At 35.0% G+C, this 18,037-nt stretch overlaps 1 protein-coding gene across 1 annotated transcript in view; it reads left to right on the forward strand.

Moving 5' to 3' along the window:
• Window positions 1-18,037, forward strand: part of spon1a (spondin 1a) — a 316,060-nt gene that overhangs the window by 70,191 nt on the left and 227,832 nt on the right. The window contains 2 exon segments of the mRNA NM_131515.1: window positions 1,012-1,134; window positions 16,553-16,701. Coding sequence (NP_571590.1) covers window positions 1,012-1,134; window positions 16,553-16,701 — 272 coding nt within the window.

Below are 18,037 nucleotides of genomic sequence, written 5' to 3' on the forward strand. Positions count from 1 at the left end.
CTAATAAATAAACAATAATTTTTGTAACATTTTAATTTTTTTTTCTTTTTTAAAGATATTTATATATTGCTTTATAACCTGTGTGTATTAAGCAATCTGTAAGTGATTAAGGTGCACAACTAATGCACTCTGCGCTGGATTTTAGATCTGCTTTCAGCTTGTCTATTGCAAAGTCTATTTTAGCTCCTCAAAATAGCAATATGCCAACAATGCGCCATAACACACCTCTTTTCAAGACCGAAGCACCCATCACTCCACAAATAGATTTGCTATTTAAATAACTTGGCAGACACTGACAAAAGTAAGGTTGCGTTGATCTGAAAATAGCAACACGTGAGGGAAACAAGTCTTGGGCCTATTGCACCGGGTGTATGATAGGGCCCTCCATGTTTGATGTTCTTTTTTATATGATAATTGTTTTTTTTTTTTTTTTTTTTTTTTTTTCTTGTTCTGTGGAAGAATGATATTTCCTATCAATCTACTTGATTCTTTCATATGTGTAGTGTTAAATGTTAACACACCGACATAGCGTTTCCATGCTAATAATGATTGTGTGGACATGACAATGTTTGGATTAAGCTGAAGAGAAAAGTGAACCAGTTCATTTAAATGTATTATATCTAGCCAATAATCAGATTTGTAATTTTTTATTTTTATTTTTTTCTATCCAACCAAATGGTCATGTCATGTCTAAAGGATCTAATCTTAATAGTAAATTTGTCATTTTAACAAGAACATAATATTATTTTGACAAGATACTTGTCATTTTAACACAAACAATATGCTGTTTTAATTAGCTAATTTGACATATTTTTGTTATAAGAATATATATCTTTTACGACGATTATGACATAATAAGTGAAAAAAAATGTGTGTGACAGCAACGAATCAGTGTTTACAGACTTCATTTATAAAGAGATTCTGTTGATGGATAGATATATACAATCATAAATAACAGAGGATGATAAATAAATAATTCTAATTATTCATGTGTCCTCTCTTGTCCTTTAGAATCGCTGTATGGAGAAACCACAGACAAACCCCTGCTGGACTGCTGCGCCTGTGGAACTGCCAAATACAGAGTCACCTTCTACGGCAACTGGTCAGAGAAATTGCACCCAAAAGACTACCCAAGTAAGACACTGTGTCCTCAATGACATGTAAAGTGTGTAATTTTTATTTTCAATGTTAAAATACTTTTTCCTATCCCAGTTTAATGTGCAGAGACAAGAAAAACTAAGCAATAGTGCAGTACAATCAAATTGTGCACGTTTTAAATGAGGTTTTCTGGTACTTTTCTAAATAGAGATGGAGACCTTTTGCTTCATGCATGCTAATGCAATAGGAAAGCAAATTTATTTACTATAGGAGAGGCCTGTGGATAATTAAGGCCCTGTTTTCACTTATACGCTTTAAAATGGTGTTTTAGAATGAAAATGATCCACGTCCACATTGCCGTTTCACCTAGCATTTCTAAAAAGATCTTGTCCACACTATACCACTAAAAACCAAGATCACATGACCATACACACACTCATGCGCTGCAGCATATGCAGATGTCTGAGCCCCAGGCAGTCAGTGGGTGCTTTGAGCACACCTTCCCAGGTGAGAGCAGCACATGTTGGAGAGTTCATCAAGGATATACCCCTGGATCTTATCTCACTATTCCTAAACATGATATTTAAGTCATCTTGTCTCTATCTAATGATTCTTTGGTCTTTTGAATCTAGTACTTGTTCTCAGGTCACATGTTTTGAGTGCAAAGATAAGGTAATATATCAATTTATGTAACCCCGTGCAATGATTCTGTACATTTGATTGATTGTTTGCATTTATTTCCTATATTGTATAAATGTATTGTGCATTTTACTTTTATAATGCCCATTATTGATTATTAAAACAGAAGAAACAGTTTTTTTTTTTTTTGTAGTTTTAATGAAAGTGAAGAGAGGCAGTTATGTTATATAGGCTCCATTTTGTTATAAATATGCACACAGTGAAGATGACGATCGTAAAAATATGTAGCTACATGATGCCTTAACATTTTTGGTTTTTGGTCTTAAGTTGTTAGTATCAAAATGAAAATAGGCAGTTCCTTATATGTTTTATATGGCCCCATCTGTATATAGCTTTTATGCAGATGGAAAAAAAAAAAAAGGCAACAGTATTATACACTACACCTCCCCACTCGACAACCCAAAACTGAATCTCCCTCTGTGAGCGGGCTTGACCAACCATGTGTAGAAAACACACCCTTTCATCTCTCAGCTACTTTAACAGACATGTTCATTAATTTTGCACCATACACATTCTTACAATCGGCACAAAAAATAAATAAATAGTAATGATTTAAAAAAAAAAACACTGTGCATTTATGAAGTGTACTTCACACAGGTAAAATGGGATAGATATACTGTTAAAACACTTTTTGCTCTGTGTGTGTGTGTATATAAGGTCATCAAATAAAATTTTACTGCAAATTCCTCGGTCGCGACTTAAACTAAAAGGAGATAGAGCCTTTGCAGTCACTGCTCCACATTTGTGGAACCAGCTGCCACCGGATATTACGAGTACTTCTTCTCTTTCTATTTTTAAGTCTAGACTTAAGACACATTTTAATCTATTGGATTCCCAGGCTTTCAATCTTTATTGTGATTGTTGCTGTAATACTTTTATTCTTGTTATTACTTTTATTGTTATTTTTACTGTTTTAGAGTGTGTGCTTTAGTTTTGTTCAGCACTTCGGTCAGTGGCAAACTGAAGTCAATGTGCTTTATAAATAAACTTTACTTACTTACATATATATATATATATATATATATATATATATATATATATATATATATATATATATATATATATATACACTCTTTGCTCTCTGTGTGTGTGTGCATGTGTGTGTGTGTGTGTGTGTGTGTGTATATTTTCATTCATTTTCTTGTCGGCTTAGTCCCTTTATTAATCCGAGGTCGCCACAGCGGAATGAACCGCCAACTTATCCAGCAAGTTTTTTTACACAGCAGATGCCCTTCCAGCTGCAACCCATCTCTGGGAAACATACACATTCACACACACACTCATACACTACGGACAATTTAGCCTACCCAATTCACCTGTACCGCATGTCTTTGGACTGTGGGGGAAACCGGAGCACCCGGAGGAAACCCACACGAAGGCAGGGAGAACATGTAAATCCACACAGAAATGCCAACTAAGCCGAGGTTCGAACCAGCAACCTTCTTGCTGTGAGATGACAGCACTACCTACTGCGCCCCTGCCTTGCCCTATATATATATAGCACATTTGTATATATATCCTTTCCCTTACTCTAGCAGCTAATTCTCTGAGCACTAGCAGTTCTTTTGTATGATAATTAGCACTTATTTTGTGATGTGCTTGTTCATGCTGATAGCCTCCTTAATTGTAATTCACTTTAGACAAAAGCATCTGCTAAATCAGTAAATGTAAATTATGCAAGTTGCAAACCACAGACAGAGCACCTTACAAAAAGTATTTACTTTCAGTAAAGTTACCATTAACTCTTTTCAAGAAGTCAAAAAATAATAATAATAATAATAAAATAAAAATAATGCATTAAATAGAATGAGCAAACAAAGTCCCTTAGTATCCTAGCCATTGTGTGGTGTTGGTTTTCCTTATCTGGATTATGCACAACTTAATGAACTATTCACACAGAATGTGTCTTTTTCCATACCAATGTGCTACTTTCCCATTGTTTTCCCATGAACACACACTTGACAGATGTGGGTGACTTATGCGCGTCTTGCAACTTTTACATGTAGATTTGTTCATCAATTTCAGTTCCAAAGCAGTTGACCAATGACACAAACTCATATACTCGTAATAAATAGAAAAAGCAATCAATGAGGATTGAAACTGAAACCTGGATTTTAAATCAAAACAATTCATTAGTATGGTGTAGGGCTTCCTTCTGCGGCAAATACAGTCTCAATTCCTATAAGGAAAGACACATGCAAGTATAGCGTAGTGGCCAGAGGAATTTTAAGTCATTCTTCTTGCAGAATAGTGGTCAGGTGGAGGAAAGCATTTCCTTACTCGTTCCTCCAAAACACCCCAAAGTTACTCTATAAGATTGAGTAGCACATTGTCCATAGCCGAAGATTGCTGCTGCTGGGATCACTGAAACCAACATGTCCAAAGGTGTGGCTAGTGCAGCCCTGTCATGTATATTGACCCAGTGGAGCCCCCAATGAACAGTTTTAGTGGCATAAGGATAGGTGAGGTGCACATTTAATTCTCCAATAAGTTTGGACAGCTGTAGTTTTATGTTTTTCGGATACAATCTGGTTTGGCACTCAGACATCCTTTTCAGATAGTTTCCTCTTGAATCCACAGTTATTTCTGTTGAATGTGGTTCGTCCTTGGTGGTATGCTGAAATTAACCTGGATGAAAATACCATGGATACTGTGGCTCTTATTACACACCACATCACAAAGTCTTGCTGTCTTGGTCACAGATATGCCAATGAGATGCGCACCAACAATTTGTCATCTTTTGAACTAGAATATGCAGTGGTTTAAAGTAACAAATTACAAATACTTCAACAATTGTAAAAGAGTATTATTATTTTTTTTTTTCTCAGGAATTTAGTGAGTAGTTAAAAATGTGTTCCTGAAATTTCCCTTGAGTACATATTTAGTGCTGTATCTGCACTTTTATTACACCACTTTCCTTCAACCTGCAGACACATTTTTTTTTTGTCTATGGTGATTGGCTAAAGTACAAGAATCAGTCCTGCGATTCCTGTCCAATCAGATCGCACATAGAAAGTAAATCACATACTGAACCACCTCAAGACATGGGCGCTTTATAAATGCAGCAAACCTTTTGGAAGCAATAAAAATGTTCAAGAGTCCCAGAGACTTTTTAGATTGCATGTCAATGATGAGAAAATGAAAGATGTCATACAGTCGACTGAATGATGACTGAAATCACCAAACAACTTGAACGATCACTAAATGGAAGGAATGAAGAATGGAAGGAAGGGCTGAATGAAGAAGGGGCCAACAAATTTGTGAAAGGAAGGACCAAATGAAGGAATGAAGGACTGAACTAATGAATGAAGAAAGGACCAAATGAATGAAGGAAAGATTGAAGGAAGGACTGAACAATCTGAGCAAAGAAAGCAACAAACACATTAATAAATGAACAAAGAACCAAAAGAGGAAAGGAATAACAAAATAATGAAGGAAGGAATGATTGAGTGAACGAAGAAAGGAACAACTGAATGAAAGAACGAACTAACAAACGACTGCATGGATGAAGGAAAAAAGGACAGAACAATCAAACGATGGAAGGATGGAACGAACAAATATAGGAAGATCACTAAATGCACTACAGAATGTTAAGTTTACACATCCCCGCACAAACTGCATGTAAATGCATCAACGTTTCACTGTGTAATACTCACTACACACTACTCTTGGGAACTTTTCAAAGGGCTACTTTTTACTCATATTTTAGTAATATTTAAAACAGATACTTTTACTTTACTTGCACTATGTTTTTTGGCAAATAAAGGTACTTTTACTTGAGTATGACTTCCAGTACTCTTTTCACCACTGATAATGCAAATGCACATTTTGTTTGAATGGCCCCTATGACTTCAAGTTTTTTTGTTGAATTCAAATACAAAGTAAGATATGATCTCACACAGTCATGCAGATCAGCAAGCGACCACCTAGCAACAGAACCCCCTACTAAATGCATAAAATGTGCTCAGCAAACACTCTGAACACTGCAAGCAGTCTTTGGTCCCTCGAAAGCACCCTATTATTACAGCAACATGTTGTGCAATAGCAGCACTGGTGGTTTAAATCTCTACGCTCTTTGTACTCACAATATGCCTGTTGGGTTGTTGTACATTGTTCATCAGTTTGGATGTAAAATATGAAATCATTTCCTCATTATTTTCTCTTAGTGCCTGTCCTCTCCTCTTGTCTTTGGTAGTTGCTGTGTATAACCTTGAGAGTGTCTCATTGGGAGTAAATTAAGCCTGGGGATTAGAGTCACTCTCCACTTGAGCTTCAGCAGCTCAGATCAATACTCTGATTAGAATGTACTCTGGGAGCTAGATGAACCTGATAAAGAAAGTGTGGTGCCCTAATTTATGGGCTTAGGAAACAGTGAAAGACATACGGGTAAACAGATATAAATGACTATACAGTACAGCAGATAAACAGATAATTCCTGGGCCCCAAGCATGTGAAAACATTCCCATTTGCTGATACATTTACATGTACCCTCAATTTATTGGTATATATGATGTATCAATTTATTTTTTTATTGATAATTAAAGTGACTTTAATTAACCATATTCAAAAGCAGATATTGAAATTTAATCCCATGTCATGTTAATAGATTAATTAAAGCACATCAGTCAGTCAAAGTTTTTATTTATTTATTTTTTTCTTATTGCATGTTTTTTTTCTTCTTTTCTTCTTTTTTTGTAATGATGTAGTGATTGGGTTGGGTAAGGTACACATGCCGGGGCTCCACTGCCTCACTTATCAGCACATATTTAGTCAAATGTTACCATTCAAATGTTTTGAACACTTAATTAGGACGCTGTATTAGGTGCACCTGTCCAACTGCTCAATATTTTCTAATCAGCCAATCACATGGCAGCAACTCAATGCATCTAGGCATGTAGACATGGTCAAGACGATCTGCTGCAGTTCAAAGTGAGCATCAGAATAGGGAAGAAAGGTGATTTAAGTGGCTTTGAACGTGGCATGGTTGTTTGTGCCAGATGGGCTGGTTTCAGAAACTGCTGATCTTCTGGGATTTGCATGCAAAACCGTCTCTGGGGTTTACAGAGAATGGTCTGAAAAAGAGAATATATCCAGTGAGCAGCAGTTCTGTGGGTGCAAATGCCTTGTTGATGCCAGAGGTCAGAGGAGAATGGACAGACTGGTCTGAGCTTATGCAAAGGCAACAGTAACTAAAATAACCACCCGTTACAGACGAGGTATATAGAAGAGAATCTCTGAAAACACAACAAGTCAAATCTTAAGGCAAATGGGCTACAGCAGTTAAATTCAATTCTTCCTTATTTCTAAAGCTCTTTTTAAATGTAGATTGTGTCAAAGCAGCTTCACATAGTAGATTATAGTAATTTAAACAGTGTCTGTCCAGTTTTCAAGAGTTTAAGTTTAGTTTAGTTCAGTTCAGTTTGGTTTAATTTTCACTGCTGAAAGTCCAAACACTGAAGAGCAAATTTATCCATGCGCAGCTCCACAAGTCCCGAACCATGCAAGCCAGTAGCAACAGCGGCAAAGAACTTTACCAATTAGCGAAAGTGAAGGAAAAAAACTTCATCAATCATCTAACAGGAAACTAAGGCCACAATTCACAAGGCCCACCAAAATTGGACAAGAGAAGATTTGAAAAATGTTGCCTGGTCTGAGTAGTTTTGATTTCTTGCTGCGACCTTCAGATTGTAGGGTCAGAATTTGGCATCAGTAACAAAAAAGCATGGATCCATCCTGCTTTTGATAAATGGTTCAGGCTGGTAGTGGTCCTGTAATGGTGTGGGGGATATTTTCTTGCCTCACTTTGGGCCCATTAGTACCAATTGAGCATCTTGTCAATGCCACAGCCTACCTGAGTATTGTTGCTGACCATATCCATCCCTTTATGACCACGGTGTACCCATCTTCTGATGGCTACTTTCAGCAGGATACCGCACCATGTCATAAGGCGAAAATTACGGATTTCTTCAACATGACAATGAGTTCACTGTACTCTGGCCTCCACAGTCACCTGATCTCAATCCAATAGAGCACCTTTGGGATGTGGTGGACTGGGAGATTCAAGATTTGGGAGATTTTGGAGATTTGGGATTGCAAACTGAAGAGCGGGGACACTTTCACTCATTTTTGAAGGGCATTTTTATCCAAGAGAAAAAAAGACGTGCTCTACACAAGTTGAGCCCTACCTGTGCACGTGCCTAGCTGGACGGTCAGTAAAATGATGTCACCTCATTAGAGGTTTTCATATTAGTTATTGTTACATTTATAAAATGAAACTTTAGCTGACTTTATTATACTGTAGTTTAATGGATTCTTCTAATTTATCCAAAGCTAACTTTATATAGAAATATCAGTCACACTTTACAATAAGGTTCATTAGTTAATGTTAACATGAACAAACAATGAACAATACTTTTACTACTGTATTTGCTTATGTTAGTTAACGCAATACAGTAGTTCATTGTTAGTTCATGTTAACTCATGGTGCATTAACTAATGTTAACAAGCATGGACTTGGATGTTAAAAATGCATTAGTAAATGTTCAATTGTGATTACTAAATGCTGTACATGTGTTGTTCATGATTAGTTCATGTTAGTAAATGCATTAACTAATGAACCTTATTGTAAAGTGTTACCGAAAGATCAAATACAGTATAAAATAAGTATAAATCCATAATGTACTTGATATTACTTTTGTCAAGCTCTGACTTGGCTGCATGGCTGAATTTAGAGATTTATCTATAATTGTCTTTACACTCTTGAGGAAATGTCAGTTTTAAAACAGTTAACCAATCAAAATAGTTTGTATACTCACAATAAACAGGGAAAGCAAGCAATGGGGTTTTGGTAAAATTAATGTTTTAGCATACAGGGGTTGGACAATGGAACTGAAACACCTGGTTTTAAACAACAATTATTCATTAGTATGGTGAAGGACCTCATTTTGCAGCAAATACAGCATCAGTCCATCTTGGGAATGATGGATACAAGTGCAGCACAGTGGTCTGAGGGATTTTGCGTCATTTTTCTTGCAGAATGCTGGTCAGTTGGAGAAACTTGGAGAAACTCATTCCTTCAAAAACACCCCAAAGATACTCAATAATATTAAGGTCTGTTAACTGTGCAGTCCATGAGAGATGCTCAACTTCACTTTCATGTTCATCAAACCATTCTGTCATTTGTCTTGATGTGTCCGCCTTCAAGATGCAATGTTTGAACCATAGGCTACACATGGTCCTCCAGAATGATTTGGTAGTCCTAGGCAGAGACGCGCACATCTAGCACAAGTATTGGGCTTTGGGAATGTCATGATATTGCAGCCCAAACCATCACTGATCCACCCCCATGCTTCATTCTGGGCATCCAACAGTCTGAGTGATGTCCATTTTGGGGCTTCTCCACACCATAACTCTCTCGTATGTGGACAAGACCGTGAAGCTGGACTCATTAGAAAGTAATACATGCATCACATTGTCCTCAGCCCAAGATTGTCGCTACTGGCACCATTTAAGCAAACATGACCAAAGGTTTAAAATAAAAATAAATGTAATTTCCTCTTGAGGAAATCAGCCAATCAATGAGTAATAGTGTCTTTGCATAAAACTGGGATTATATATATATATATGTGTGTGTGTGTGTGTGTGAAAAAAAAATAGTGCACATATTATTTTCAGAACAACTATCTTATGAGTCCAGAAGATCAAGGAAAATGCATGCACATATTTTGAAGCAGACAGGAAAGAAGAAGAAAAAAATATAGATACTATGTTTGGCAGGACATATGAAAGTAAATGCTGAAACATCAGAGCGCATCACTGAGATTTGATACAGGTCTGACGGATTCAGCGGATTAGCGGCACAGGGGATGTGGTAAGCAGTTCTTCACAGAGCCAGTGTGAACACTCTGCCATGCCTGTGGAATAGCTTAAATTGGTGAGTAGAAATTAGATTGAGGGCTTTAAAGGCCCGGACTGGGAGATCTTGAACTTAATACCTCAGAGCAGAGATTTTCCTACAAGGTGACTTTATTGTTAGAGCAGGACATTATAAAGTTGAAAGAGAAGAGCAAAGTAATTTCATAACTTTTTAAACATATACGATGTGTCAATTTGAAAGTCTTTTCGGTGGTCCTGCCAGCCAGAACTTCTGCATAATGTAGCAGCATAATCTAATACAACATTTATATTAAGTGCAGAATTTGTTTGTGGTGAGGTTGATATTGTCATTCAAGGGCTGGCAAAGGGGACAAATTGAGGACGTACTCTCTCTCTCTCTCTCTCTCTCTCTCTCTCTCTCTCTCTCACTCTCTCTTTCAGGGTTTTTTTTTTTTTTTTTGGCCAGCCCCTCCGGGAGAACCCAATTTTGTGGGAGGGAAACCATTTATATGACATTTCTGGAAGCCATCCTGGAATAGCCGTACATGGCACACTTTTAATAATGTCAGTGTTTTCGTCTACCTATGGTATTATAATGTTTTTGACATTATTTTCTTCAATGAATACAATCAATTGTGCTATCTTGGATTACTTTCTACCCAGGATCATTGAAAATATGTGACTTATATGTGGAAAAAATAACCTTCTAAATATGTTATGTGAAAAAAATAACCTTCTAAATATGTCAAATAAATTAAGGATTTAAGAAGAAACAGACTATAAACAAGTCAAATTATCGCCCAGTGAAGGAAGATAATTATACTTCGTAAGATTTCATGAAATAAAAAAATAAAAAAACTTACCTAGGTTTTAGTGAAGAAAAGTGTATTTAGTCTCATTGTTATTAAACTAGCTTGCTAATTGCTTTTTAAACAGGTTGTTTTGCTTGTTGCTTGTCTGAAAATGTCTCAGATTTATTAGACAGCAGAATAAATTTTTAATTAAACAATTGTCATTATATATTCTGTGTTTCAATGAGCCAAAGCATTTAAACTTAAAAACAAGATTATTGTATGAGATAAATCAGGATCACACATGGTGTAATGTGAAGTGAACACTGACAAAAGAGGTGCGGATTTAAATGCAGGTTTATTGAGAATGGTCAGGCAATGTATACAGGCAAACCCAGATTCATAGTCAAAATAACAGGTGAGTGCTCATAACAGGCAGGCACCAGACAACATGAACAAACAAACAAGGCGAGGGTAAAAAACACAGCAAAGCAAGACAAAGGAAATGTGTCATAATATTCACAGTGACTGTACAACAAGACTCAGCAACAATGTGTATGTGTGTGTGTGTGTGTGTGCGCGCGGCTGTATTAAAAGTCTTAGTAATCGGTCTATAGCCCCTTTTAAACATACAGACCTTTCCGGAAAATTACCGGCAATTTTCCGGAAAGCTCTGTATGTGTAAACAGGCCATTAAAAAAAAAAAAAACGGTAAATTTATTCTGGCAATTTTGCGGAAAAAGAAGCTGTAACATTTTTTGAAAATTGTGGGAAAGAGCTCATTCACACTTAGAACACGCTGACGTGAGACATCTACTCAATCAGAACATTCAGACACATTCACATCCGCACAGTTTACAAAAATAAAAGCCTTTGAATATTTTTCCAGACACATTTAGCTGCCAGATGTTGGTCAGATAACGTTTCTATGTTCCTTCTTAATGCCAACTGTGTAGAAAAATATTGATAAAATGCTTATGATAAGCCGTTGTTTGTTTCCCTTCAAGCTCTGCTTCCTATAGTTGCTTGACACGTGTGCATGTGAAGCAGCCGGTGAGCATCAGCCTACACACATATTATGTCCATCTCAACATACGAAAGTGTTCCTACATATTCACTTTTCATCAAAGTTGTTCACAATACTTATCCATCCACAGAGTTTGTGATGTAGTCAAATCTATACAAATACAAGTGCAGTTGTTTAAAGGGTCATTTTTTAGTTAATGATGTCAGAATTTTGGTATTTTGGAATGGATTTGTGAATGGTCTTTTCCAGAAAAATTACGTTATGTCCTTGCATGTGTAAACAGCGCTTTTTTGAATATACCGGTAAAGTCGTTTCAGATATTTTCCCGATATTTACCGGTATCACTGTGTGAAAGGAGCTTTTGACAATTCTCTGGCTGTGTGTTTGCAATCAGTCAGGATCAGGAACCGGTGTGAGTATGTGTGGTGCATGACTGGAACTTGTAGTCCATATAATGGCGGTTTTGTAGTTCTATGCAATCCATGTGTTTACCAACGATCTGTATGGATTAGATTGCTGGTGATTGTGACATGGATGCAAATTGTCCACATTTTTTTTTTTTTTAATTAAGACTTGACAGTAGTTGCAATGCGAAAATATTACTTTTTTTTTTCTTTTTTTCTTAAAATACTGAAGAAAAAAACACAATGAATTATGTACTCTAACACAACTCTATAACTATAGAACAAGGATATGTGTGATTGAGCATTTTATTTTCATGGGAAAACTTAAAATAAGTTATTACTGCTAAAAAAAAGACTTACAAATACAAGGCAGTCTTAAAGTATGTCTTTGAATGCATTTTAGCTACATTTGCAAATAAATAATACACTATAAAACCATATAAGTTAAGGTAACCAATAAGTTAAGGTAACTCAAACCATTAGAAAACAGATTGTTATAAACCATTTGAGTGCAAAAACGAATCTACACATTATATGAGTACTGTGAACTTGCTACATTTAGGTTGAAGTAATGAGTTAATTAAGTGATTAAGTATTGCAAGGGCGTAGATTTGGCAAAAACAGAGGGGATGTGTCCCCACCAATATCCAGCAATTACTGAAATGTCCCCACCAATAATTTAATCACCTTAAAAATAAAATAATGCTCCGTCAACCTTTAGTAACCTATACATGCAGAAAGGGTTCAAACAAAACACATAAGGACAGAATGATTGTCTGGGCCTATTCATGCTGTTAATGACCACTGTAATTACATTTGAATGCGGGAAAGGCCAAAACAAGGAATTTTCCTAGTCCTCCACTGTACAAGATGTGGACATAAATAGCAATTTTTCAAAGAGTCAAGTTTTTAAAGTCAAGTTCAATTGGAGTCCAGCATGATGTAATAATATTAAACAAGAATGTCCAATAATTTGAAATTAAGTTTAGATTTTGACGATTTCCATGATTATGAAAAATAATAATCGGGTTAAAACGATTAAATTGAATCACATGTCTCTTTAAATCTCTCTACATTTATTCATTCATTCATTCATTTTCAAAGCCAGGTTGCAGTAACATCATGTAAATTGACTTTTTCAGCATGGAAAGTGTTTCATTAATTGTTATTCGTATGATTAAATGTTTAAATCCTTTTTTTGTGTTTTTAAAAGTATGGAAGTGAATTTGTGTTGTTCTATAAATGCGCTATGGATGTATATCCCCACCAATGTCAAAAGCAAATCAACACCCTTGAAGTGTTGATTAAGCATTATTGATGAACACCTGCTGTTAACAAGCAGAATTACTGAAGTGACAAACAAAACTATAACTGACTTCATTCACAGCCTTAAAAGAAAGAAAACACATTCAATCTTACAACATTTCAGCAGAGGATCTTTAAACAACTCTACAAACAGTATTAACAGCTTTATCTATTGCTAACTTGATATAATGACATCTTATTAGGAGGACATTTCCCATTGATTTGACAGTGCTGGCCCATTCTCAGTGTGAGATTGTCACATTTTGACTGATGTCTCCACTGTGCCAGTGGGTGACACTTTGTGAACGAGTATAGTGTGAATTTAATTCCATGAAAGTCAGGGAGCACATTGTCCATGAATTATTCATTTAGAGAAAATGTGTGATTCACATTTTTATGGCTGTAGTTTCTGATATTATAAACAAATATATTTTTATTTTTAGTTATTTTTTTGCTAATTTAAATTTTACTGATTGGGCAGGGAATACTGGTGTTAAGAAAACACAAAACAGAATGAGAAATAATGCATACTCACATTAGAGTACATTGCATTAGATGACAATGATTTATGGCTCTGACATATTCACATCAACATTCTTTAATAAGAAGTAAAAGAGATGTTGACACTAGGGTGGGGTATAGTTTGGGATTAATTCGATACCGGTGCTAAATGGATCATTTTAAAACGATACTGGTGCCAAAACAGTGCCTGAACCGATACTTCTGAGCCACAAAGTTATGGTGGATGACTCTAGAATAATCTTTTATTTGACAAAATCTTAAAAAAAAAAAAAAAAAAAAAAAAATATATATATATATATATATATATATATATATATATATATATATATATATATATATATATATATATATATATATATATATATATATTATAAGAACAATATAATTTAGGTTTAACGTAAAAATCAATTCATATTTTATTTATTTGAATTACATTAATATATTTTCTTTGATCATTTGTTGGTTAGCATGAATTTAAGATTTGCATTATGAAATTATATTAGCTTACTACTAACCGGTGTAAAGGCTGTCATCAAAATACTGAAATCTTTTTCAGTTCAGGGGCCACTTTAGGGGGCACATTTTACCATGTATCACAAAATACTTAAAAAAAATATTCAAAGTCTTTTTTTTTTCATGCATTACTTTGCAGTCTTAATAAACAAAATAATTAAATAACTTAAACTCAAAATAATCTTCCTTTGATCCAGACTTTGTCTGAATACAACTGTCTTGCAAAATAACTATTAAAATGTTATGCACTGACTGTCAGCATAAAGAAGATAAAAAGTAGATATTAATGAGTTAGTTAAACTATTATGTTTCAAAATGTGTTGTAAACAAATGTGTTAAAGACAGAAATCAAAAATAAATGAAGGCAAAACTAAACGAGTTGAATATGACTTAACTGAATATCCTTGAGCCCGTGGCTCCCTCCCGTTTGAAGGGCGAGAGCAGTGTTTGAGCCTAATAACTGCCTCCTTTCATTTTTGTTATAAAAAATATGAAACATTAGGCTCACTGTGTGGTTTTGGCAATATGTGCTTTATGTAAGGCTATATGCACACAATAAAGATTATCAGAGGAAATGCATGGGGAAATATGAAATAGCCAACTTATTTGCTGAATATAATAATTAGTTAGCTATTATTTTAATAATCTGTAATATTTATAAAATTCTAACGTACAATAAATTTATACAACATAGGAAATATAGGCAAGCAATTGGCCAAACATATAAAATCAGTGTATGTGCTACATAAAGTAATAGATACATTACATAAATTAATAGGTATACATCTTTGCACTCATCCAAAACACAACACCTGAGAACAAGTAGGCTAATAGAATTGAAAGACTGATTAGTTAGATATAGCTCTAATACACAGGAAGAATTATACATCATGTTTAACAGCTCCAGAGAGATGAGATCCAGCAGCAGATTCGGATGGACTGGACGACTTTCAGCTTCTCGTAACGGGGCAGGTGTGCTCAGAGCTCCTGCTGACTGCCTGGAGCTCAGATGCAAGAATACACTGAAACAGCTTTCAGCGCATACCAAAGTACATGTATGGCCATGTGATGTGCTTTTTTAGCAGTGTAGTGTGGACAGAGAGCTTTTCAAAAATGCTAGACTGTGGATTCTAAAACGATTCTATAGTTTTCCATTTTAAAACTATAATGTATTAGTATAAACGAGGCATACTGTAAATCTGTGTTGGTGAGCATTTCTCACTTGCCAATATAAACCATCCATCTCATAGGGACAAATCAAAATACCGATTAGTCAGCATGATTCTTGCACAGGTGTGCCTTAGGCTGGATGCAAACTAAAAAAAAAAAAAAAAAATATATATATATATATATATATATATATATATATATATATATATATATATATATATATATATATATATATATATATATATATATTTACTTGATAATAAATGTATCAAATCAGTATAAAAAAAAAACTACATTTAAAGTATAAGCATTTGTTTATAGAATTCTTAGAGTTCTCAATAGTGTGAGTACAGTAAATGTCACTCTGCCACAACAAGAGTCTTCACACAAAAACAAACCTACAAGGCACCCAGAGAGCAGCTAGGAGTGTGCCTTGCTCATTTAACCCACCTTAGCCATGCTATTGAGGTGTTTTTTTTTTTTTTCTCTCCACCTACAATTCCTGCCTGTACCGGGACTTTTGAATCCAAATGTCCAAGTCGAAATGTCTAACCATTAGGTTAGAGGCATACTTTTAACTGTAGGATACTTTTAAAAAAACAACTTTGAAAAAGAGGAAAAACAATAAATTTCATTAATAACTGTAGGTTAAATGTTACTTATTTTGGAAATGTATACTCTTAAAAATGTGCAGACTCCTTCAGTCCAGAACTCCATCCCTTACACCAGGGGTGACCAACTCTGTTTCTGGAGATTTACCTTCCTGCAGATTTCAGTTGCAACCCTCACCTAACACACCTGCCTGTAATTATCAAGTGCTCTTCAGATTCTAATTGATTGGTTGAGGTGCATTTGATGAAGGTTGGAGCTGAACTCTGTAGGAAGGTAGATCTCCTAGAACAGGGTTGAGTATCTCTGCCTTACACAATTCCATGCAGCTCGGAAAAATACAATATGCCAATATTTATGTGTTTAATTCCTAGGAAGCACAAGATAAATATACAGTTGTGCATCCCATTGTGCTATCTATTAAAGCATCTGCCAAATGCATAAATAATTGTTCACATTTTAGTAATTATCAATAACACATGGCAACTGTTTATTTTAATAAATAACTGCTGCAAGAATTTCACCATGCATTTTCACAGGGAGAGCCAATCACTGGTCAGCCCTCATTGGAGCTTCTCATTCGAAGAACTATATATTGTGGGAGTATGGAGGCTATGCTAGTGAAGGGGTGAAGCAGGTTGCTGAACTGGGCTCACCTGTCAAGATGGAAGAAGAGATCCGTCAGAAGGTAAGGGTGCAGAGATTTTGAATACTCAAAGCTGGTAATGCATTAAGTCACCAAATGCTTTCATCAGTTATGATGTGTCTGCTATTCAGCTGTGGTTGTTTAAGGTGTATTCAGTATTGTTGCTGGAATCATTTCATAGCTAGGATATGCAGGGCACTGATTGTTGAAGGGATGGAGATTGTTGCTGTTGGCCCTGGCTGTGGCTGACATCATAGTGGTCTCTTGTATCATCTCTAGCTTTCTCCTTCAAAGTGCTGGCTATGTTCATGAAAGTATATGATTACATTTGATTTTAAGGTGAATTAGTTACAGTGCAACTATTATATTTAATTAATGGGTAATATTAATACTTAGTTACCTTATTTTAGTTGGGCTTAGCATGTGAGTTAAGTTTAGGGCTAGTTATATTATGTGATCAAGCATAATTCATTGTAATTACTATAGTAAGTGTGTGGAACTTATAGAAACATTATCTTAAATTAAATAGTGACCAGAGATATTTGGCTAAGTGTGTTTTTTACGCGTGTATCTTGTGTGTACCTTTATTCAGTGTATTCATTCAAAACTCCTGATTCATTTAAAGCAAAGCACACTGCAAATTGAAAGGATCATTGATGGTTCAAATGATTTATTATTTAAATATGTATTATTGTTCAAAGATTTTCTGAATTGTATTATTTTGTTTTTTATTGTTTTCTCAAATAATATCACTACAACTCATCGTGAACTGTTGGTTAATTCTAACTGAATCTTTCATCACTGGTTTTTGTCAATGCTTTTGCACTGTCTAGATTTTATTATATGTTTTTTGTCTTCTCATGCCTAAAATGGCAGTTTGAATTCCATTTAGAGCAGGATGAGTAGAACTGGAGGAGCACATTTGTCTCATGATCCGCAAGGGAGTCATTTTTGCAGGGATGAGTGTTACATAGACAGACTAGCGACTAATGTTAGATAATCTGCTTTTTAGCAATCTTTTGAACGCCATTCTTTCTTAGTCTGAAACTTTGGTACAGACAAGATCTAGACAAAAAGTTTTTACATAATTTATTAATGAGAAAGCACATTTTTTTCAGATGCAAATTATGAACTATTTCACAAGCAGGTGAAGACGATTCAAAATTCATAAAGATGAACATAATTACAAAACATTTGCACACACTTTTTTATAAGTACACTGTGCCCCATCATTGAAAAAAAAAAAAATAATAATAAATATATATATATATATATATATATATATATATATATATATATATATATATATATATATATATATATATATATATATATATACTAGAAATTGTGCTTGTTGTATGTGAAGTGTATTTCTGTT

The sequence above is a fragment of the Danio rerio genome, chromosome 18 (genome assembly GCF_052040795.2).
Source record: "Danio rerio strain M-AB ecotype USA chromosome 18, GRCz13ab, whole genome shotgun sequence".
NCBI lineage: Eukaryota > Metazoa > Chordata > Actinopteri > Cypriniformes > Danionidae > Danio > Danio rerio.